Here is a 23,307-nt window from a genome sequence, read left to right on the forward strand (position 1 = left end):
TAATAAATATATAATAATAATTTATTTGTCTAATCTTCTTTAAAAGCAATCTAGGTTGGTGGCCATCATTGCCTCCTAAGTTTCAGTTTAACTACCGGTATGTCCTGCATGAAGGACTTCCTACTGTTCCTTTTGCAAAATATGGTTTGTGTTATTTGCAAAGCTAGTTTAATATTTTGAAAGTAACTAGCAAATTTGATACTTATTCTTTATTAGGTTACAGCTAAGCTCTACTCAGAGTAGATCCATATCCATCTACTCTGAGCAGGAGTAGCACTGGATTGGACAGAGTCCGCTTCTAGCCTTCAAAAACTGTCACCAGGCCACATAACCTCTCCTGTTTAAAACTGTTTTTCCCACCCACTTCCCGTCAGAGCTGAAGTTCAGCCAGAGCCAGCTGGAAAAGTGATGTGATCTTTGCCAAAGGATCATGTGAGGAAGTTGATCCTCTTCCCGCAACCAGGCCTCCCCACTCCCAGCCCCCCTCATCCTCTTACCACGGGTCAGTCTGCAAACCTGAGTAAACTTTTCCTGAGACAAACAGCCCAGATTTTCCACCGCCTGGCTAGACTTCCTCAAAACCAGCTCAGCATAAAGCCAAGCAGCCTGCGGGCATTCGTCCACTCAGTTGCAATCTTTGGGTATTTTAAAAAGCAGCTTCTGCCCTGCAGACCTGCCCTTGCAAGAGAACTTCAGTGGCTGAATTTAAACTCAGGTAAGGACAGCTGTAGAAGGGAGGGGGTGACCGGTCTACCAATTTTGGTTTCTGCCTTTTCTGCCTTTTTCAGTCTTCTGCATCATTTCATATATATATATATATATATATATATATATATATATATATATATATATATATGTGTGTGTGTGTGTGTGTGTGTGTGTGTGTGTGTGTGTGTGTGTGTGTGTGTGTGTGTGTTGCATTTTAGCATTTATCATTTCAACTGATAAACATCTTTTTGCATGCAAATTTTGCCTAATATGCACATTGTTTGCAGGGAATTTGACATAATACATTTAGTTGCCGTTTTCACTAAGCTGCATTTTTATTCATATGCATTCTTATACTCATTTTTGAGACTGGGGTTGCATATCACAGAATTGTAAAGGACTGTGAGGATTATCTAGTCCAACCTGCTGCAGTGAAGGAATATGCAGCTGTCCCTTTCGGAGACTGAACCTGCAAACTGGGCATTATCCACACCATGCTCTAACCGACTGAGCTATCCGGCATCAGAAAACTGCATTGCAAAATGTGGAGATCAGTGAATTTTGAAGGATGGCTGTGTTTCAGTTTGCGTGTTGTTTTGAGAGAAGCACCACTGATGTGGGTTTGCTTTGAAACATGGGTCAAATCAAAGATGTCTCCTCCATCAACTAGATACCCCTTCTAGGCTGGGAAGTGGGTGGGAAAAACTCTATGATTCTATGATCTATGATCCCTTCATCCCTTATTAAGGCTCAAACCTTCCTATAGGGCAGGGGTAGCCTATGTGGGGTCCTCCAGATGCTTCCAGATGACAGCTCCCATCCACCCTAACCATTTGTGGCCGATGGTCAGCGATGGTAATCTAGACTCACATCATCTGGAGGGCAGCACATTGGCCATCACTGCTACAGCCTTGCGGTGGTTTGTCAGTCATCTAAATCAGGCATATAATGGGGGGAGCTTTGGTCCTCTGCAGATGTTGCTGAGAGACTCCCTCTCTGGCAACCTGGAGATCTGCTGCCAGTCAAGAGTCAACAGCACTGAGCTAGATAGACCAAGTGGCCCGACTCAGGATAAGGCAGCTGCTTCTTATGTTCCTCTTTAAATCAACCCTTTCTACAGAACCACGAGGACCAGAATCTTACTTTATTTTGGGGGGTGGGAGAAATAAAAATTCTCTGAAAAATCCCCTTTAGAGGCCCCATCTTGTCTCTAGGAAGGGCTGTGAAAGGCTCCTGTCTGAAGCCCTGAACCTACAGGGTTCCACTGAGATTTAGCTTGCCCCAGTTTTTCGGTTTATTTTTTTTACATCCTACGGAGTTGAACAAAGGTAACCAGATCTTGGTTTGGCTGAAAGCGATGACGTATGGCGCTTTTTAGAGTATTAATGGGAACCAGCTGTGGCGCTGCACGTGACTCTTTTATCTTCCTAGTCCTTTCAAAAGACGGGTTTTGGGGAGAGAGAGAGGGGAAGGGGCTGTGGAAGACAGAAAAATAACTTGTTTTCAGCAGAAGTGCCATCCAGGTAGGTTTTGGGAGGCAGCAGTCCAGGGCCCCACCCGGCAGAATGAGGGGGGACACCAAACTTACCAAGACCAGCTCACTTCTTTTTGAACTCAGCAAACTTTACCAATCTAAAGAGCCGGCCTTTCCTCCATGGAGCTCAGGACAAGCAAACGTAGTTTTACCCAGTCAACACCCCTCCCCGTGTTATACCTTACAACGACCCAGTGAGGTCAGACTGGCAGATGAGGACTAGCCAGAGGTCCCATTTTAAGCTTCCTGGGTGGCTGTCTGGGTTTGATCCTGTGCATCCACATCCTTACTCCCAAATCAGATCCAGCATCCATTAAAAGTGTGTGGCTTCCTGCAAAGGATCCTGGGAACAGGTGTTTGTTCCAGGTGCTGGGGATTGCAGCTCTGTGAGGGCTATGCTACAGTCCCCAGGATTATTTGGGGGAAGGCATGTGCGTTAAATAGATGGTGTGTATGTGAACCGATAATTTCCCCTCTTCCTCGTCCTTGCTCTCCTTTCTCCTGCTCCAGGATGTTGTGGACCACCTTCATATTAGCTGCCCTGTTGCCAATAGCCAAGGCTACTGATGGCTCTCCTGACGGAATGCTGGACTCTCAGTGGGAACTCTGGAAGAAAACCCACAGGAAGGAATATAATGGCAAGGTAGGGGGACTGGGCAGCAAGGCGGGAAGGGGCGCTGGCCCTAGCTGGTTCTCTTCCAAGGCAAGAGCTGCTGGCCTGTCTTGAGGAAGGGCGCCAGCTCAGTGGCAGAACACCTGCTTTGCATGCAGAAGCTCCCTAGTTCAGTCCCTGGCATCCCCACGTAGAGCTGGAAGAGATTCCTGATTTGAAATCCTGGAAAGTCTCCTCAAATCTTTGCGGAACAACTCTAGTGGTTGCAAGATGGGCTGCTCTTTTTTTTTTTTTGGCAGCATTGCAAGGAACAAAGATCTACCTCTCTGCTGAGACATTACCCCACTGCTTGGATCTGCTAGCAACAATTTGTTCACAGAGATGGAATACCTGAAATTGTGCCCTTTGCACACAATAGAAACCCTTTCTGCTCCCTGCAGAACAGCAGGTGGTCAGGAGGGGTCCAGGTGAAACCTGGCTGGGGGCCGCTTCTGGACCAAGGGCCACCAGGGGTTGTCCTGTACATTAAGATATTGGACTAACCTTTTGTCTTTTTGTAACCTACAGATGGATGAGGTCTCCCGGAGGCTTGTATGGGAGAAGAACCTTAAATACATCAACACCCATAATCTGGAATTTTCTCTGGGAAGGCACACTTTTGAATTGGCTATGAACCACCTGGGAGATATGGTAGGTTGTGCTACCGTAGTGGTGGAAATTTGCTGGGGACATCTCTGCAGTGAAATAATCCAAAAGTGAAGATTGGTCACCTTTTAACTTGGGTGGGGGATAGTGGTAACTGCCAATATTTTAGCTGACCAGCCCCCATGCAAAAGGCTGACTTATTTTTACATCCACCTGCCTCCACTGCTAATCCAGCTTCACTTCTGTTACCCTTCCACCACCGCCTTATAAATGTCTCCCTGGCCTTGATTTGGGAAAGCCTAGTAACCTGGGACACCTCTAGAAGTTCTTTTTACAGCACAGGTATGACGATTCATGCTTATGATGAATATCCAGGCTGTGACATGTGATCCTAATTTCAATACTATTTGTACCTGCAAACGTTTGAGGTGGTCACACTGCTTCATTTCCAATCAGTGTGTATCCCTGTAACTTCTTGCTGAAATCCTGTAACTTTTCATACCACTAATGTTCTGGTTATTTTGTTCCCATACCCTTTGTTGCGCTATTAGCCTGTCTGGGCAACAACAGCATTTGGGGGTAATCCTGTTGCGTACTGCTTAAAGTCTACAGAGTTAAGCAGAATATGAATAGTTGTAAAAAATGAAGAATGAAACTCACAGAATACAAATGCATCCATCCACCTTTCGCTCGCTCACTGTTTTTCCTTCTCCAGACCAGTGAAGAAGTTGTTCAGAAGATGACGGGGCTCAAAGTCCCACCCTCACGCAAGCCCACCAACGACACCCTTTACATCCCAGACTGGGAAAAGAGGGTTCCTGATGAAATGGACTACAGAAAGAAAGGCTATGTTACTCCCGTCAAGAATCAGGTGAAAATCATCATCTCCTTTTTTTTGTTTACAGCTCCTTGCTGGGTGGGCCTTAAGTCATACCTGCATGGCTTGTGATGCTGTCTGCTTCTTCCCTTTGGTCCAAGGATCTCACTTTAGAAAAAAGGAGGGCCTTCTTCACACAAAACACACACACACATACTGCACAGCATAGTCAAACTCTGGAATTTGTTCACACAAGAGGTAGTGATAGCACCAACTTGGATGGCTTTAAAAGGAGGATTAGAGAAACTCACAGAGGATTTTTTTAGCTGTTGTGTGTGGGTGGTTGTGTCTTTATTATGCTCTTTCAGAACCATGCCTGGCTCCTTTGGGAGGAAAGACACAAATAATAAGCACAAATAATAATAGTTGTTATTCTGTTTGGGGAGCCATGATAATGACTCCCAAATGATAAAGCTAAGAAGAATTGTTTTTCGGGAGCCATGGTAATGACAACAAAGAGTAATTCTGTTTGGGGAGCAATACTAATGATAATAAAGAAGAATTTGTTTTGAGAGCTGTGGTAATGATAATAGATGCTAATTCTGTTTTTGGGAGCCATGGACTAATCCAATCAGAGATGCAGAAGGCTTATTCACCCTGGAGCACAAGCAAGCCCAAATAGCACACCGTTTTGGGGAAAGGCTGTTTTGATCAAGACTGCTTCTCGTTTTGATTTTATTCCCCCTTCTTTCTTGGCAGGGCCAGTGTGGGTCCTGCTGGGCTTTCAGCTCTGTGGGGGCCTTGGAGGGGCAGCTCAAGAGGAAGACTGGCAAGCTGCAGAACCTCAGCCCGCAGAACCTGGTGGACTGCGTCACCGACAATGACGGCTGCGGGGGCGGCTACATGACCCACGCCTTCGAGTACGTGAAGGAGAACCGAGGCATTGATTCGGACGATTCCTACCCGTACATCGGCCAGGTAATGGGAAACCTGAGCTCCAAACCAAAACTCTGCTGCTCCTCTGCACAATCTGCCGTGCTATGTATTCAACCTCTCCTGTTCATCCACCTTGCAGGATGAAACCTGTATGTATAACCCAACTGGTAAAGCTGCCAAGTGCCGTGGTTACAGGGAGATCCCCGAGGGGAACGAGAAGGCCCTGAAAAGAGCTGTTGCCCGGATAGGCCCCATCGCTGTGGGCATTGATGCCAGCCTGGCCTCCTTCCAGTTCTACAGCCGAGGTAAGAGAGGAATGGACTTCTGCAGCAAGATGGCAAACAAAAATGCATAGATTGGGGAAAAGTCAGCAGAAACGTTGATAGATTCATGGCAATAACATGGAGAAAGGCATATTTGGGGAAATGGCATACCAAACTGTATAAGGCAAAATATTACACAATTGTTTTAAATAATTAACTGCATTTATAAGGAGCTCAAGGCGGCATCTACATGCTTCTTCCTCTCCTCATTTAACCCCCACAACAACTCTGTTGCTGAGGGGGATGCTTAACCCTGGAATTCCATGTCCTAGTAGTATGACACTCAAAGCTTCACAACAACCCTGTGAGGTAGGTTAGGCTGAGAGGCCCAAGGTCACACCCAAGGAGCACCATGTGGCCAAGTGGAAGGATTTGAACCCTGGTCTCTTCCAGGTCCTAGTCCAACAGTTCAACCACTACACTGCACTGGAGAAATGCACAGTACAATTTCGGCAATTTTTTTGCAAGGTGGACTTTTTATTTTAAAACACATACACACTATGCAGGAAAGATCTGCAGTAGCTGAATTTAAGATTGGAAAAAGGAGGCACTAAAACTGACTAATTTGTCCATCCCATTTTGAGAAGAGTTTGCGATAGGCTAAACTGAGTCACACCCTGCCCCTTCTGGTTTCCTTAGGTGTGTATTATGATGAGCAATGCGATGCTGGCAACATCAACCATGCTGTCCTGGCCGTGGGCTACGGGACTCAGAAAGGTACTAAGCACTGGATTGTAAAAAACAGGTATGTATCTGGAGTTTTCTAAAAGTATGTCCAAGAATGGTGGGTCTGAGCAGCTCTAATGGGTGGCTAAGAGACTTTAACTGTGAGGCTGGAAGGAGGACGAACATCCACCATTTATCAGCCAGTAGCCTGAATATCCCCTTGCCCTTTCTATATTTAGACTTGTGGTTTGTTAAGGACTTGCTGGGAATTGTAACTCTGAGGGGGGTAAAATACAGTACCCAGAATCCTTTGAGAGAAAGAATGTGCTTCAAATGTGCTTTAAAGATACAGCGTGTACAGAGCCTCAGTATAAGGCAGATTCCTATGTTTCTTCCACAGTCAGAGGCAGGGATGCTTCTGAATACCAATTGCTGCAAATCACAGGAGGGCTTTTGTACTCAGGTCCTGCTTGTGGATTTCCAACAGGGATCTGGATGGCTGCTGTGAGAACAGGATGCTAGACCATGTCATAGAATTTTAAAAAATGGAGTTGGGGTACCCCAAGAGTCATTTAGTCCAACCCCCTGCAGTACAGGAATCACAGCTAGATCATACATGACAGATGATCTTCCAACCTCTTTTTAAAAACCACCACCACCTTTCATGGGAGTCTGTTCCACTGTCAAACAGCTCTTAACTGTCAGAAAGTTATTCCTGATGTTTAGTCCGCGCTCCATGTGGAAGCCCTTTAGAAATCTAAAGGTGGCTATCACGTCTCCTTTCAGTCACCTCTCAACCAGGCTAAACATAACCAACTCCCTCAGCCGTTCCTCATAAGACTTGGTTTCCAGACCATTGATCAGCCCTCCTCTGAATATGTTCCAGCTTGCCAGGTCCAGAGGCAGTCAGTCTAGATTCCAAGGTTCTTGGGGGCCTTCAGTCACTGTGAGCACAGCTTGCTGGACTAGATGGGCCCCTGATATGCCTGATCCAGCAGCCGGCTCTTTCGTACTTATGGGCAACTCCTGCACATCAAAATTGCATCTCTACACTCCTGACATTCCTAGTTCCAGGCGACTTTGGCTTTTGAAAGCAATCACCACCACTGGCAGGAAATGAACAGATACCCAGAGCAGATGAAACAAAACAGAAGTGACATCTCACCTGCCTGGTTAGCTGAATTTTCTAATGTGTTGGCTGACAGAGAATGTTCATACATGTTCTTACTCTTTTTCTTTCTCTCTCTCTCTCATCCCCATAGCTGGGGGGAAGACTGGGGCAACAAGGGCTACATCCTGATGGCCCGGAATATGGACAACGCCTGCGGGATTGCCAACCTAGCCAGCTTCCCAAAGATGTGACCAGTCCACACATGCACTGCCACACCAGAAGTGGCCCTCATGTCAGCAAATGGCTGGCTTCCTGAGCTGACATTACAGAGCAATAACAAGGGACTTCTGTGAAAGCTGTTTTGCTGCAATGATGTAGGCAGTTGTCTGTGACAGCATATTAAATGGCTTTTTTTTCCTTTTTCTTTTACACAAAATGTCTCTTGGTTTTTCCTCTGCAATAAAAATGGGAAGCTTGCTAATATTAGGAACACATTCTCTCTCTCCCTCAACTTCAATGCCAATACAAAATCCAGCATAGATTAATGCCGATCTTTTTATTGAGCTGATTCTTGGCTCCCAGAATGAAAAATTTCCCAACACGAAAGAGCCAGGGTCTCCACACTTGGGTATTCCTCTTATCCAGGCAAGTGAGAAGCATTTTCAGTGTGTAAGGACACATCCCAGCAGGGCAACAACCTACAAGGGGAGGATGCAAAGCAGGGGCTGATGAGGGGCGTGTGACTTGGTCCCGAGGGCCAGATAGAGAGGGCTGAAGGGCTGTGTTTGCTCACTGCATCGGAGCCTGAGGTTCCACATGTCTGGTGTATGCAAATCAGGGCCTCAGAACATCCTCAAGCAGAGAAAGCAGGAAGAAACACACAGAGTAGATCGCTCAAGCAAGTGAGAAAGGCAACATCCTCCATGAATGGTGAGGTGGATCCCACAGTCAGGAGGATGCAAGATCCAGCAGGTGTGCTAGGTCATATTTTGGGTACGAAGCAGCCCAGCAAGGTCCAGCAATCAAGTAAACAAAGGTGGTCAAGGACAGAACTTTATGGGACCCAGAGAAAGCCCTAGGAGCAGGCAACTTGCTCCAAGCAAGTCTCAACAGAGTCCTTTTTGTGTGCATTATCTGCTTTGGCCAGCAGGGCTAGGGGAGTGTGAGGCCTGGAGGTGAAGAGGAGGTCCTTCAATGAAATCTTGTTTGGGGGCAGCAGTCTCTGGGGCAGGGAGGGGGGCGTGGTCTCAGGTTGACTCAGTCACTGCCACTGGCTTTCTATGTACATACTATATCTGGATCACTGCTACAGCTACAAGTTGGGATCATGATGACAAAGAGGAATTGGGGTCCGGTCCATCTAGCATCCTATTTCCAACTCAAGTCAGCCAGATGCCCCTGGGAAGCCCCCAAAGCAGGGCACAAAGGCACCAGCTGTCACCTGCCATCTGCCTGGTATTCAAGGGTATAGTGCATCTGGACTTGGAGGTTTGATTTCAGTCTTGGCAATCGGCCATGGATTTCCATGAATTTGCTCAACATTTTGGATTTTTGAAAAGAGCCATGTGAACCAGTGGCCACCAACCAGGGTGGGGTGGGGCTAGTTTCCCAAAACTAGCAATGCCTTGCCGTGTGTCAAAGAGCTTTCTTTTGTTCTGAATTTACTAGCAATTAGCTCAGAAGCAGAGCTTCTGCTTTGCATGCAAAAGGTCCAACGTTCAATCCCTGGCATCTCTAGGTGGGGCTGGGGAAATGTCCCACCTGAAACCCCAGAAAGCTACTGCCAGTCACTGAAGACAATGCTGAGCTTGTTGGACAAACCGCCTGACTCAAGCATAAGGCAACTTTCTCAGTTCCTCTTCAAACTGGCCGTTTCTTCAAAACCATGAGGACCAGAATCTTGTTGTTTTTAAAGGAAGGGCTGTAGCTCAGTGGTAGAACACCAGCTTTTCATGCTGAAGGTTCCATATTCAAATCCTTAGGGCTGCACTCCTAAGTGAGATTCAAGTACCAGTCCTGAACATGAGTGGGAAACAAGCATGCCATCCTGTCCTTCACTGCAGGGAGTAAAACTTCTAGACTCGGTCCAACTTGGCCTGGCTTTTTGCAATGTTTATTATTTATTTATTTATTTTAAAAAATAAAATAAAAACTATATCACTATGTCATTTAAAAAGAAACCAAAGTGGTTCACAGCAATGAAACATAAAACCATAAAATAATTTTGTTTTGTTTTGTTTTAAAAAAGAGGCATCTATTAACCATTGTGCAATGGCATATTCTTAATTTCCTGCATAGGCCTGGCAGAATAGAAAAGTTTTCAGCAGGTGTTTAAAAGTTGGCACAGAAGACATCTTGGTTTCTTTTTGTCAAATGAGCCTTGCCAACTTGGGAAATGACCAACAACACTCCTGCAGATGATCTCAGTGATTGAGCTGGGATATATAAGGATTCGGGTGGTCCCTGAGGTTTCCTGGACCTGAATTGTTCAGGCCTTTGCAAGTTAAAACAAGGTCTTTGAACCTTCTGCATGGGTGCAGAAAGCATCAGTGAGCCCAGGAAGAGAAAACTGGCAGCAGCTGGGGCCAGTTTTGGTTCTCCTTTCTGGTGATTACAGGAAGGGCATCAGCTGAATTTTGTTGAGTGCAGTGACTTAGGCCGCTCTCAACTCAAGAGTCAGGCCCCAGTGCATACATGTGGGCGAAAGAGGACCGTTCGCTGTGGCAAGTACCAAAAACCACTTGTTCCCTCAGCCCAGCTGCTTCTGGTATGTACAGCAAAGCCAAATTCGTACAGTCTCTGGGTTCGACGTGAGCCAGCTCTCTCCAAGCCACACTAAAATTAAACCAGTTTATATTTTCATGGCCCACCCAATTTGAGGGACTCCTTCCTGCTTCAGGTTTTGAGGGGGGCTAGAGATCTTTTAGAAAGGCTTCTCCACATTCCAGGAAAGCCAATTGACTCTTTGCCTGACCTCCTGGTTGGTTTCTTTAGCTGTGATTCCTGCACTGCAGGGGATTGGACTAGATGACCATTAGGGGTACCTTCCAACTCTACCATTCTGTGATTATAGGCTTGGGAAGCCTGGCTGAATCAGGTCAAAGTGGGTATAGGTTACTCAGAATCCTGCTTCTCACAGAGGCCAGTCAGATGCCCCCAGAAACCTTACCAGTGTGGCTGAATGCCAATAACCTTCTCTCACTGTCTCTCCCCAACAACTGACATTCAGTGGTAGGCTGCCTCTGGACCTGGAGGCTTCACATAGCCATCATGACTCACAGCTTCCGAGAGATGTCTGCATCCTAAATTTGTGCCATCTGTTTACATCATATCAAACTGGAAGAAGGAAGGCCAAGGAAGAGTCATGGCTCAGTGGAAGAGCACATGGTTTGCAAGCAAAGATTTTGGGTTCAATCCTTGATGCCTCCAGAAAGGGCTGGGAAAACGCCTCATCTGAAACCCTGGGGAGCTGCTGCCAGTCAGTGTTGACAGCACTGAGCTAGATGTGCCAAGGGTCTTATTCAGTATAAGGCAGCTTCCTCTGCTCCTAACAGTTTGACTCAGGGAAGACAGATCTGTTACTGCAAAATAAAAAAATTCCTTCAGTAGCACCTTAAAGACCAACTAAGTTTATATTTTAGTATGAGCTTTCGTGTGCATGCACACTTCTTCAGATCTGTTACTGGTTACTTATACAGTACTAGTAACTTTACTTGCTTTACTCAGATTAGGGAAGGGGGAAGAATTTGGATTGGGTCACATTTTTCGGTGAACTCCCCAGGTCACACTTCCCAAACTTAATACACAAACTGAGATGCACCTGTCCTTCAAAATCTGCCCATCTCCAAATTTTGCTGTGCAGTTCTCCAATCAAAACTGTGTGTATTAGGGAAACGTATCTGCCTACAAATTCAAATATTATTGGGAAATTACTAACAATGCATTGTATTATGGAAAATTGTATTTTAAAAATGTATGTATTAAGAAAAATGCTGACAGATATTAGTGAGGACTTTAAAAACTTGCATTGTAATTGGTGCACAAATAATTGTAAATTAAATTCAATACAGGAAAAAGGAGAGACACTGAGAGGAACTAAAATTGACAGATTCATCCATTTCTAATCTGCCTTGATCCAGATCATATATCCTTCAATGTGTTTCGCAACAGGTTTAAATCTTAATAATATAGACATACATCCAGCAGGGAAAAGCAGCCCAGTTACTGGTTGTGTGAGCACAATCTGTGAAGAGAGAGATGCAGGTGCAGAAAAGAAACGCAGGGCATCCTGTGAAGTGGGGAACCAAGCTAAACTTTCCTTGTTTCATAATCTCCTAGCAAGCCTGAAGATGTAACAAATCAATTCACAGTCATCTTGCATGCTCAGATTGCTCACCATTGTAATGAAAGCAAGGCATTTCCTTTATTGGGGTGGGGAGGCTCATGTGACATTGAGCATAAGAAATCGAAAGTAGCCTTTTTATCACCAGCATGCGGGTGAAGAGGAGCAGTGTTGTTGAAAGGTTCAGACAGAGAACCAACATAAGAAAGGGGCTCCTGGAACGGGAAGGTTTCTTACACCCTGAAGACGAGGTCAAGAGAGAACACCCAGCCTCAGCCTGCTGAAAGACATTCAGGTAGGTATTTATAAGGAGAGACTTGGAAAGAGATTTTTTTCCTCCCCCTTACCGATCTCTTTCAGAGCAATTGAGGAAGTAACTTTATTTTTTCTTTTAGAAAAGGGTGTAGGTCCATAAGAGGGGAGGGGGCCCTCCAAAAGGCTGATATTTAAGAAGTGGTTTAGAAATGCTTTTAAAGAAGTAAAATAGGAGTAACTTTTATTAGGAAAAACAACAACAACAAAAACACCTCCATGCACTAAACTGTGGCCAGCTTTTAGGCACTGCAGAACTCTTTATTGGGCAACATGTTATGGAAAGGGGAGGACTAGTCAGGTGAGGTAGGCAACAAAAGGAAAGTTGGAAAAGGAGGTTAGAGGTTGTTGTTAATTTTATTTAGTACCTGCCCTTCACCCTAAGGTCCTAGGGTTGCTCACAGCAATTTAAAATACAACAATTTATAGCAAATTAATATTTGAGGAATAGAGTGGGTCTGAAAATATACACATAGCCACAAAGGCTGGATATAGACTGAGCTTACAATGAAGACTGCAGGCTATGTTTCTCCCAGGTGCTGAAATACCAGATTAAGAACATAAGAACGACATCCCAATCTCCAAGAGGTGAGAGATTCCAGGGGTTCCAGGTGCTTACCCCAGGTTCACCTCACCCTGGAAGCCACCTGTCTTATTGCCATGACACCATCAACCCTGTTCTTACCAGCTTTCTGTTTTCTGCCTCAGCAGGATGGAACTGTGGGCCTGTGTTTTCCTGGCATTTGCTGCTGCTGCTTCGTCTGCATACTGGGAGAAGGATCCCACACTCAACAGGCACTGGGAGCTTTGGAAGAAAAAGTATGACAAAACATACAAAAATGAGGTATGGGCACAAGCTGTTGGCATTGGAGCTTGGGGTGTAGAAATTCCAGTACTGTCATACCTTGGAAGTCTAACGCCTTGCCAGTTGAACGTTTTGGCTCCTGAACGTTGCAAACCTGGAAGTGATTGTTCCTGTTTGTGAAAATTCTTTGGAACCCGAACGTCCATCACGGCTTCCAATTGACTGCAGGACCTTCCTGCAGCCAATCGGAAGATGCGCCTTGGTTCTCGAACGTTTTGTAAGTCTAACAGACTTCTGGAATGGACTCTGTTTGACTTCTGAGGTACCACTGTAGTTGTAAGCCCCACCAGTTCTAGGAGCAAGCAAGCAGCAGGAAATAAAGAGGTGCCAGAGGGTTGTCTCCAATGCCAGTTCTACTCAGGGCAGACCCACCGAAAGCAATTAACCTAAGTTTCTCATGTCCATTAACGGTAATGAGTCTGAGTAGGACTAGCACTGGATACAACACAGAGATGGACGCCATCAAGGGCTAATTTAGAACTGCTATCCAGAGCCTTTTGAGGACTGAGTCTGAGGAAGATGCTTCAGCAGTTGTGGCCCCACAGTTGGGTAGAGTGAGGCAGTTACCCCCAGTAGCAGACATAGAGGTGGTGATGGTGAGAAGCTCCTGCAAGGTGGTGGGAGGACATACCTGTAGCTGTGTGTGCCACACAACCCACCTAAGATAGACTGCTGCTGTCAGTGTGATAAAGACTATGCAAGTCCAGGTGGCCTCTGTACATGGGATGTAGTGAGGGCACCATCTTGTCTGTCTGTCTGTCCCCATAGACAGGAAAATGTGCTTAGCATAACCAAGTCTGGGTCATATGACTGAGCCCACACAGAAGGCTTTGAAAGCCTTGAGACAGAGTAAAATGTGGAAATGGTTGCAAAGAGTGCCAGGTGAGTAGAAGAGTGATGAAAGGGCAAATGTAGAGGTTCAAGGGGAAAAGAACACCCTGTGATTCCAGGAGTATCAGGCCAGGTCTGCAGCAAGGCCAAGTAGTCAAGGCAGCTGGCGTGAGAGCCGAGATAGTCCTAATGCAAAGGCGGCCCGGTCTGATAATGGAGTAGGGGAGGCAGACTTGGGGCCCTTGAGATGTTGCTACACCCCAGTTCTCACCAGCCCCAGCTGCTAAGATCTGGGGAGGGGGGAGGCACTTGAGTTCCCCATTCCTGTCCTAGAGAATACGAGCAGACATTAAGTAGATATAACAGTTGTTTGATCAGTTAGAAAACTGAAGCAGAGTACAATAAACGGGCACATATCACAATAATAAGTACTGTATAAACTTCTGCAACATCATCCACTATGGGCTGGCTGTGGGCAGAAACCAAAAGGCCCAAAGGACTGGTTCTGTTTGTACAGATAGTAATCAACAACTCTGATGTAGCGGGATACTTAAGGCTCATCCATACTCACCTTTTGCCCTGTGCTTTTGAGGCACAGGTCCACACTTTCCTAGTCTGTGTCTGAGCATTTTCCCTCACCCGCCACTGCTTTCCCCAGGAAAACCTCATCTTTAATGCTGAATCATATGGCAATATTGACCCAAACATCAAATTGTAGGGTGAAAACAGTCCTGTTAGTTTAAATAATAAATACATTTTGGTATGTTTTAATTATTGATAGTTTGCCTTATGACAACCTTAAAATGTTATCATCTTCACATAATCAAACTAAGTGATTTGTGTGATTGCTATGTTATGTTTTGAAATGATGTAGCATTTGGTTCTTATTGGAATGATGTATCCATCAGCATTTTTGTTTTTCTGTCATGTGAGCCACTTCCAGCACATCTATATGAAAAAGTTGCATATACAGTACATTTATAAAATAGCAATGGTAATAATAATAGATAAATTTCCCTTCATAAACAATGTGAGCTTCTGCACTTTTCTTTTCTTTTTTAAGAAAGAGGAAGGAGGTCGACGTATGACTTGGGAAAGGAATCTGCAGTTTATCATGTTGCATAACCTCGAACATTCGCTGGGGTTACATTCCTATGAACTTGGCATGAATCATCTGGGGGATATGGTTAGTAAACAAATGTTTAACATGATTGATGGGCATGTTGGTAATTCTGTCATATTAGAACAAATATGCCACTGATTGAAACCAAATAACTGGAACTGGTTGAATCAACTTCCTGCTGGGATTGAGGAAAACTACAGCAATAAAATTTTGAGACAGGTGGAAAAATTTAATTTCATTTCATTCCTAAACATTTTTAATGTGAAAATAGGGGAGGGGAATCCAATTCATACATAGATTTCAGTATTAACATTTTCATCTTACTGAATGAGGGTGCTTTAGCTGTGTTACAGAGCTGGCACCGAGTAGTAGTTAGATTTAATGACCTTCAAAATCCCTCCCAACTGTAAAATATAGTATGACAGCAAAATTCTGCATATTACTAGGGATGGAGGAGAAATGCAATTCAGTATGCATTTAAAGGCGAATCTATGAAATTCACACCTTCTGAAACAATATGCTAACCAAAACAGGTATCCTCCGAAATCTGCACTTATCCGAATGTTGTCATATAATTCTCCAACCAAACAACGTTTACAAAAATGCATATGTCAGGGGTAAAATGTACTGAGAAAGGAAGATGTGAATGAAAATAACACCAAAGAAATTGTTTGCAAAAATATGTACAGTACTGTAGTAAACAATGCATATAAAAATGTGTTTATTAGGAGGAATTCGATCTAAAATGCTAATGAATTTTTATGAGGATTTTTTTTTTAAAATCACAAATTGCTTGCAAAATGTGAACTGAATTTAATATTGGAAAAATGAGAAACTGAGAGAACCAAAATTGACACGTCCTTCCACCCCTAGCCCTTACGCACCTGAGGGAATGAAGCCCTTGACAGAAAAAATGTGCCCGATTCTTGCTTTTTTATTAAGTGCATCTATGTCCCTTTATGCATCTTATTGAAATCCATGAAAGTTTCTATGCCGTAATAAAATTGGTAGTCTTTAAGTTTGCACAAGACTCTTGGTTGCTTTTGCTGTATGAAGCTATCACCTAACACAGCAACATCTCTGGAATATGTTCCTTCATGTAGACCAGTGAGGAGGTGACTGCTATGTTGACTGGGTTGAAAGTTCCTGACTCGCGCATGCACAATTCAACATATTATGTGTCAAGTCTGGGAGTCCTCCCCGACACTGTAGACTGGAGGGAGAAAGGGTGTGTCACAGATGTTAAGAACCAGGTAAGAGAGCGACTTTCGGCATTTCCAGACCATCACTGTCTTTGGGTGGGATTGAATCACACCTCAGCAAATTCAAATTGTGCAATCAAAGGTGATTGGGAGGACTTGCAAACAACCTGCTTCCAAAAAAGATCAGACTTTTTGCGATAAGGAAAATGATTTGCAAGTGCACTGGAAAGTTCGGGGAAATGCCTGCTACAATGTTGTCTAATCTCGCCACAAACAAATGAGAACGAAGGCTCAATGAACGGGTCGTCTGGAATTTAGCAATTTCTTCCTTTGCAACTGATTCTGATAGCTTCCTCTCCATTTTAGGGTGCATGTGGTGCATGCTGGGCCTTTAGCGCTGTTGGGGCCCTGGAAGGCCAGCTAAAACTCAAAACAGGGAAACTGGTGTCTCTCAGTGCACAAAACCTTGTTGACTGTTCCAGCAAGTATGGAAACCATGGGTGCAATGGAGGCTACATGGACGCTGCCTTCCAGTATATCATAGACAACAAAGGCATTGATTCGGAAGCTTCCTACCCATATGAAGCCAAGGTTTGTATTATTTAATTTAGATGTAAACATAAAACACTACAGAGTGCATCTGCAGATTTATTTCAGAATATATCCTGTCATGATTGCTAGCAATGCATTAGAGACTGTTGCAAATAAATTACATTTATTGTACTTACTTACAAAGATGTACCTCTTCTAAGATGACCTTTGCTTATTGTATGCGTGTATCATCTGAAACAAAGTTGTTCTTTTTTCTTCTTCAGGAACATGGTTGCATTCACCTGAATATTTGTGTAAATTAAAATCAGTGGCTTAGTTGTCAAATCAGCTAAAATTATTTGACTTATTTAACTAAGATATACGTAGATTAAATATATCTATTACTGTATCGTTCTAACAACATTAAACAGGTCAGCGTAGATCCAGCCCTGGTGTCAGCATTCGTCACCTCTGCACACCTTTTAAAAACTTGCTACCCACAAGGTGGGCCCCTTTGATCTGATCCAGCTTCAGAGCTCTTCTTAAGATCTTATACTGTTAGAGAAACTCATGGAGGCCAAAGAAGCAACTTTTATCTTCTTTTTCTTTCAGAATGGAATGTGTCACTATGACCCTTCTGCACGAGCTGCTACCTGCTCTAAATACGTTACTCTCCCATCTGGAGATGAAGCTGCCCTGAAGGATGCCGTAGCCAATGTTGGCCCTGTATCAGTTGGTATAAATGCAAGTCTAATGTCATTCTTCCTGTTTAAGCGAGGTGAGTTCTACCGTGCTTCCCTGCAAATATACTCTGAATAGACTCATTGGAAATCAAGGGACACAGAGAATTCTGATGGAATAGGAGCTGAAATAGCCAGCTGTTCATAGAATCATAGAGTTGGAAGAGACCACAAGGGCCATCCAGTCCAACCCCCTGCCAACTTATTCCTTTCATGTCTGGAGCGGAAATCCATCCAGTAAATACAAACAGTATTAGCTGTTGTTGTTTTCAGTTTGTGAATGATATACAGTATACAGTAACTGATTATTCTCTCTTCTCCCCCCATCCCCATTTTCATTATATTTTGTTTGCATTGAAATGAATGGTCTTCACATTTACAAGTAAAGTCGCTTTTGTTGGAAGATGAACTGCAGTGGAACTGAAACAGCACTGTGTAAGATGAAAATGGGTGGGCACCAAAATCAGTGCTCTCTTTTGTGCCCATCAAAACTAGCTTAAGTCCACTAATTTCAATGGGTCTACTCTGAGTATGACTTAGTTGGATGCAACCCTCTAAGTTTATTTGGCATGCAAAGAAGCAGAGACTCTTTTGCTACCCCAGTGAGGTCAGCCATTTTGTGCAGGCAAGTTGTTCAGACAGGGCTGGTTGTATGTGTCTGCATGCATGCACACAGAGTAATGGTCTTCTGAAAGCCGCAATTTTACCTTTCCTTCAAGAAATTATTCAATTGGGTGTGATCCTTGGCAATTCCTTGCTGTTCTTTTCATAGACACTTTTCAAGCTTTCCACAACCTTGACCCATTTTTTAATCCCAAACAGCAATGCAGGACCCACTAAGAACAAATAAATTATGCCATGTAACTATTCTTCCCTCTCTTGCTTTTGTGTACCAATCTCCTTTTCTCTCCAGTGCTGATGTGACCTACATTTAGTTGGTCCTGAACCCCACCAACTGAATACCAACAGGCTACATAACTTCCCAGGACAGCTAACTTTTTCTCAAAACTCTCCCTTACCAAAACACCAATGCCAAACTTGGTATGAAGTTAGGTTACTACTCTAGTGTTATTACTTCCTCCCCTCCTCCAATTAATATCACATTATGATTTTACCTTTGCATCTTTGATACCGGCTTCCCCCAATGTTGTTTGCAGAAGGGCTGTATGCAAAAGGTTCCAGGTGCAATCTCTGGCATCTGCAGGTAGGACTGGGACAAACCCCTGCTTGAAGGCCTGGAGAGCTGCTGCCAGTCAGTCTAGATAATAATAAGCTGGATGGAACAATGGTCTGAATTGTTATGAGGCAGCAAAGGCCAAGGGCAACAGCAACCCCAACTATTTCCCCTAGGTTTCCTAACTTAAGCCTGCTCTGTGCCCACAAAGCTAGCCTGGCACTATAGTGGAATATGTTAACAGATAACCACTGCTGAAGTAAGATTCAACTACCAACCTGATCAGATTCTGTACATGGGATCAATGGGTGCCATCTCTTCCTTCTCATTTGGCAGCCCTGAAGGCAGCTTCCTGTATCCTCTTGGTGGACTATAGCACATTTTGTTGACCCTAAACTAGGAGGACTATTTTTCAAGAGCAACTTTCATTTGCTTCAGTTTTAAAAATGTACCATATGCTCATACACACCTGAAAGTGATTCTATATCCTTTTTATGTAGGTGTATATGATGATCCAAAGTGTTCTCAGCATATAAATCATGGAGTTGTCGTAATTGGATATGGAACAGAAGAAGGCAAAGAATATTGGCTTGTGAAGAATAGGTAAGGATACCCTTTAAGGAAGCAGCTGCTAAGCCAGCATTGTAATATCAATGAGTCCACTGCCCATCCATTTTGAGACATTTTCGTCTAAGTATTGTTCTTCAACCTTGGGTGCTCAGTTATTGTCGGGACTCTGTGTTTAGCTAATGGGAGTTTTAGTCCAGCAACATTTTGGGGTCCAAGTTTGAAGAACACTATTCTAAAGCATCTACTGTAATTGGGAAATGAAAGGGGGTTGTGTTCTGAGAAAATGTTATTGTTTTATTCTATTTTGTAAACCATTATGTGGGTTTGGAGGCTTTTTTTTAACAGTTAGGAGGTATGTAAATTTTATGAAATAAATAAAAAAATAAAAGAGGATTAGATAAATTCATGGAGGATAAGGCGATCAGTGGTTTCTCACCACAATGGATATGCACCGCGGCCACAGTTGGAGGCAGAATGATTCTGAATGCCGTTTGCCTCCTGGAAACCACAGGAGGGGAGAGGGCTCGTACTCAGGTCCTGCTTGTGGGTTTCCCAGAAGCACTTGGGTGGCCATTGCGAGAATAGGATGCTGGACTAGATGGGCCACTGGTCTGATCCAGGAGACTCTTGTGTTTTTATGTGGAATCGCCCAGTAGTGTAACGAGGGTGGTGTGACTGGTGTCCCGACACAGCACTGGAAGCATCCGTAACATGAAATATTAAGGCTACATGGTATATGTTGTTCTTATATTCAACTAATAAAATAGTTTTTAAAAAATTCAGATAAGAAATAAAATCATGCCATATATATATCTCATATCTGGCCTCATTTTTGGCTGTAACTTTAACAATTCTTGTTCAATTTCAGTTCAAAATGGCTGGAAGTACGGTAATTTGTGAGATGTAAATAAAAGATGCAGAATTAACAGTGCAAAACACTTTTTTTTAAAAAAAGGCTTCATGATAATTATTTTTAGTTCCTTACTGAGCATCGTAAGACCCTTGAAAAGCCCCTTGTTCACAATGAAAGTGTTAATTATTCTCCTAATGTCTCATTCTCTGTTATTTCAACAGTTGGGGTCCAAGTTTTGGCGATGAAGGATTCATTAAAATTGCAAGGAATCATGGGAATCGCTGTGGCATTGCCAGCCAGTGCTCCTATCCACTAATCTAGAGAGGATTTCCAGCTCACAATGGATTGTTCATCACTGAAAGAACAGCCCATTAGGCAACTAATCTTTAGAGTTTTTTAAAAAATCAAACTGCTCTGTTTTAAGAAGAGTGATTGGTCTCCAAAGGCAAGGTCTTCCTGTCAGCTCCACCGGGTAGATCTGAGACAAGGAGCCAAAATGATGATTTATCCTGGTTTATCTTGGTATTTGCTAAGCAATCCTGGTTTATCTTGGTATTTGCTAAGCACTCCCTGGGCGCTGTGGGGCTTAATCAGTTAATAATGTAATGTCTGTAGTCCTGTTCTGAACAACCCAAGCTTTATGTAATTGCCGGGTAGTACCTATCACTGTTACAACCTCAAGGTATGTTGGAATAAAAGCTGTGTCAGGTAAATACAGAAACAAACAAAAACCTTCTGTGACTCCAGAAATGGCAAGCAAGCCACTTTACAATGATGGATGGGGAATCCTTTGTCAGCCCGAGGGTCACATTTCCTTCTGCATAACCATTAAAGGCCGCATACCAGTAGTGAGCATTGGCAAGAGGCAAAAGTGGGCAGGGCAACACATGCAAATGTTACCTTTGCACAGTAGGCTACAGTTTCTACACTTACATTTCTCCATGATCCTCCATCCAGATAATCAAGAGGCATTATTGCTGTTCAAAGACACATTTGCGGCAAGGCAAAAACACCTGAGGTGCAAAAACAGGGCCAGTGCTTGAGTGTGGCCTGAGGAAAGTTCTGAGGCCCAGAGAAAGGGTTATGGAATACAATACAATAAAACTAATAATTGGTGATTATTTGTTTTTGATGTGGGTTAAAGCCACTTTAGTTGGAACCATCTTGGTGGAAAAGGCAGAAATGTGGATTTATTACATAATTCTGGAGTGGGTGAATAAAATGTCAGCTCAGCAGGAAAGGGTGGCGGCGGCGATGATGATGATTTTAGTTGCATGCAAACAACCTTTCAACCTGGTTGGAATTTACAGTGAGTGGAGAAAAAAGACAGGGAAGATTAGGCAGAGGAAGGGAGTCTGAGCATCTGGAACTCCAAGTAGTGAACATGACCAGAGGCAAAGGTGGGTGGGACAACACATGTCAATATTACTTTTGCACAATAGACTACACTTAACACCTAGGGATGGTGGTGCTGTGGTCTAAGCCACAGAGCCTAGTGCTTGCTGATCAGAAGGTCGGTGGTTCGAATCCCCGCGATGGGGTGAACTCCTGTTCTGTCCCAGCTCCTGCCCACCTACGGTAGCAGTTCAAAAGCACATCAAAGTGGTGGTGTTGTTGTTTAGTCGTTTAGTCATGTCTGACAGATAAATAGGTACCGCTCCAGCAGGAAGGTAAACTGCGTTTCCATGCACTGCTCTGGTTCACCAGAAGCGGCTTTGTCATGCTGGACACATGACCTGGAAGCTGTATGCCGACTCCCTCGGCCTATAGAGCAAGATGAGCGCCACAACCCCAGAGTCGTCCATGACTGGACCTAATGGTCAGGGGTACCTTTACCTAACACCTATCTATCCTCCATCCTGGTGAGGAAGAGGCATTATTGCTGTTCAAAGACATATTTCCAGAAGCAAAAACACCCAAGGTGCAAAAACAGTGAGTTTATGTGGCCTGGGGAAAGTTTTGAGGGCCAGATAAAGAGACTGGAAGGGCCACACCCCTAGCAAAAGTTCATGAAAGAAAATTTTTGCAACCTGGAATCAGGGACGGCTCTACCATTGGGTAAAGTGACTCAAAGTGTTATGAAAGCACAACAAATTGTTGTTTATTATCCTGCATTGCAGGGGATTGGACTAGATGACCCTTGTGGTCCCTCCCAACTCTACAACTCTATTATTCTTGTGGGATTTTCTGCCTCAGGTGCCAGAATATCTTGGCCGACCTTTGGTATCATGCACCTTGACTTGGTATGGAAGGTGCCACTGGCCATTCCACGTCAGGCTGCAAAATATCATGGGCTGTTACTGCCTGGAATTTTTAAGGAATGTGTGTGCATTGCAAAGGTCAAGCTATGTTTCCCAAGGATGTATATAGCTAGTGCCAGCTAATGCCTTCACTTCATTCTGAACATACGACACATTTGCCAGGACATATGTTAAATTCCCAGAGTTGGCCATTGCACAGTGTTAAGGAATAATAAAGTACATTTGAACACCACTGAATAATCACAACCACTCTAGATATATGGAATTCCAGGTTAAACTAAGTTTTAAACAACTTTGACCTCTCGTGCCTCACCGTAAACTCTCCTCTTCATTCAGTATCTCTGAGGAACAGTTATTGGAAAAAAATTTCCTCCTCACATTTGCCATATATCTCTCTACACACAAAAATACCCTAACTCCCTTTTATACTCCCCTGGTTTAGACATTAACCCTGTTCCTTCAAAAATACGTGTGAAAAGACATTCTTTGTGGAGGGCATGGCATGAAAGAGCCGTACTTGACTTTGCCCTGTTTTCAATGTCAGTTTAGCAGAGGAGGAAAGAAGGCAATTGAGGAAATGTTCTCTGAGGATGTGCAGAGTGCTTTTTCCATTCACCAGTGGGAAACTGGCCAACTTGGACACACAGATACAAGGAAGGCCTTATAGCAGGGTCCCCAAACTAAGGCCCGGGGGCCGGATGCGGCCCAATTGCCTTCTAAATCCGGCCCACTGATGGTCCGGGAATCAGCATGTTTTTACATGAGTAGAATGTGTCATTTTATTTAAAATGCATCTCTAGATTATTTGTGGGGCCTGCCTGGTGTTTTTACATGAGTAGAATGTGTCCTTTTATTTAAAATGTATCTCTGGATTATTTGTGGGGCATAGGAATTCGTTCATTTCCCCCCCCAAAATATAGTCTGAGGGACAGTGGACCGGCCCCCTGCTGAAAAAGTTTGCTGACCCCTGCCTTATAGGGTACTCAACCAGCACAGCCCATCTCCTATTCAACTACAGTTGACTTTAGAAATAATTGCTTTCTATAGGGTTGTCTTGAACAGCAATCTGATCTCTAGCTAGGGTGAAAATCATTTGAATTCCGTGCCATGAAAAATGTCACATTCTGATTTCTGTTAAAGGTGGAGGTGC

General features: G+C 43.9%; 2 protein-coding genes across 3 annotated transcripts; both read left to right on the top strand.

The window, feature by feature from the left end:
- The first annotated feature begins 466 nt into the window (after positions 1–466).
- Positions 467–7,845, top strand: CTSK (cathepsin K). The gene is made up of 8 exons (XM_035099004.2): positions 467–715; positions 2,753–2,885; positions 3,423–3,545; positions 4,216–4,371; positions 5,077–5,295; positions 5,393–5,558; positions 6,216–6,321; positions 7,505–7,845. The coding sequence occupies exons 2-8, from the start codon at positions 2,754–2,756 to the stop codon at positions 7,602–7,604; spliced, it is 1,002 nt and encodes a 333-aa protein (XP_034954895.2). The 5' UTR covers positions 467–715; position 2,753; the 3' UTR covers positions 7,605–7,845.
- Positions 7,846–11,826: 3,981 nt separating this feature from the next.
- CTSS (cathepsin S) lies at positions 11,827–21,131 on the top strand. Of its 2 annotated transcripts, none has more exons than XM_035099081.2 (8): positions 11,827–11,990; positions 12,716–12,851; positions 14,767–14,889; positions 15,930–16,079; positions 16,395–16,619; positions 17,172–17,337; positions 18,974–19,076; positions 20,118–21,131. In XM_035099081.2, the coding sequence occupies exons 2-8, from the start codon at positions 12,720–12,722 to the stop codon at positions 20,215–20,217; spliced, it is 999 nt and encodes a 332-aa protein (XP_034954972.2). In that variant the 5' UTR covers positions 11,827–11,990; positions 12,716–12,719; the 3' UTR covers positions 20,218–21,131. The 2 variants fall into 2 exon arrangements, with proteins under 2 accessions (XP_034954972.2, XP_034954971.2); XM_035099080.2 differs by having other exon boundaries at positions 12,719–12,851; positions 20,118–21,130.
- The last annotated feature ends 2,176 nt before the right edge of the window (positions 21,132–23,307 follow it).

Source organism: Zootoca vivipara, chromosome 17, assembly GCF_963506605.1.
Source record: "Zootoca vivipara chromosome 17, rZooViv1.1, whole genome shotgun sequence".
Classification (NCBI taxonomy): Eukaryota; Metazoa; Chordata; class Lepidosauria; order Squamata; family Lacertidae; genus Zootoca; species Zootoca vivipara.

Bases quoted from the DNA above. Each gene is read 5' to 3' on its own strand.
- CTSK (XM_035099004.2), top strand. From the start codon at position 2,754: ATGTTGTGGACCACCTTCATATTAGCTGCCCTGTTGCCAATAGCCAAG. The intron at 4,372-5,076 runs GTGAAAATCATC...CTTTCTTGGCAG, and splicing joins TTACTCCCGTCAAGAATCAG to GGCCAGTGTGGGTCCTGCTG. The intron at 6,322-7,504 runs GTATGTATCTGG...TCATCCCCATAG, and splicing joins CACTGGATTGTAAAAAACAG to CTGGGGGGAAGACTGGGGCA.
- CTSS (XM_035099081.2), top strand. From the start codon at position 12,720: ATGGAACTGTGGGCCTGTGTTTTCCTGGCATTTGCTGCTGCTGCTTCG. The intron at 16,620-17,171 runs GTTTGTATTATT...TTTTTCTTTCAG, and splicing joins CCTACCCATATGAAGCCAAG to AATGGAATGTGTCACTATGA. The intron at 17,338-18,973 runs GTGAGTTCTACC...CTTTTTATGTAG, and splicing joins ATTCTTCCTGTTTAAGCGAG to GTGTATATGATGATCCAAAG.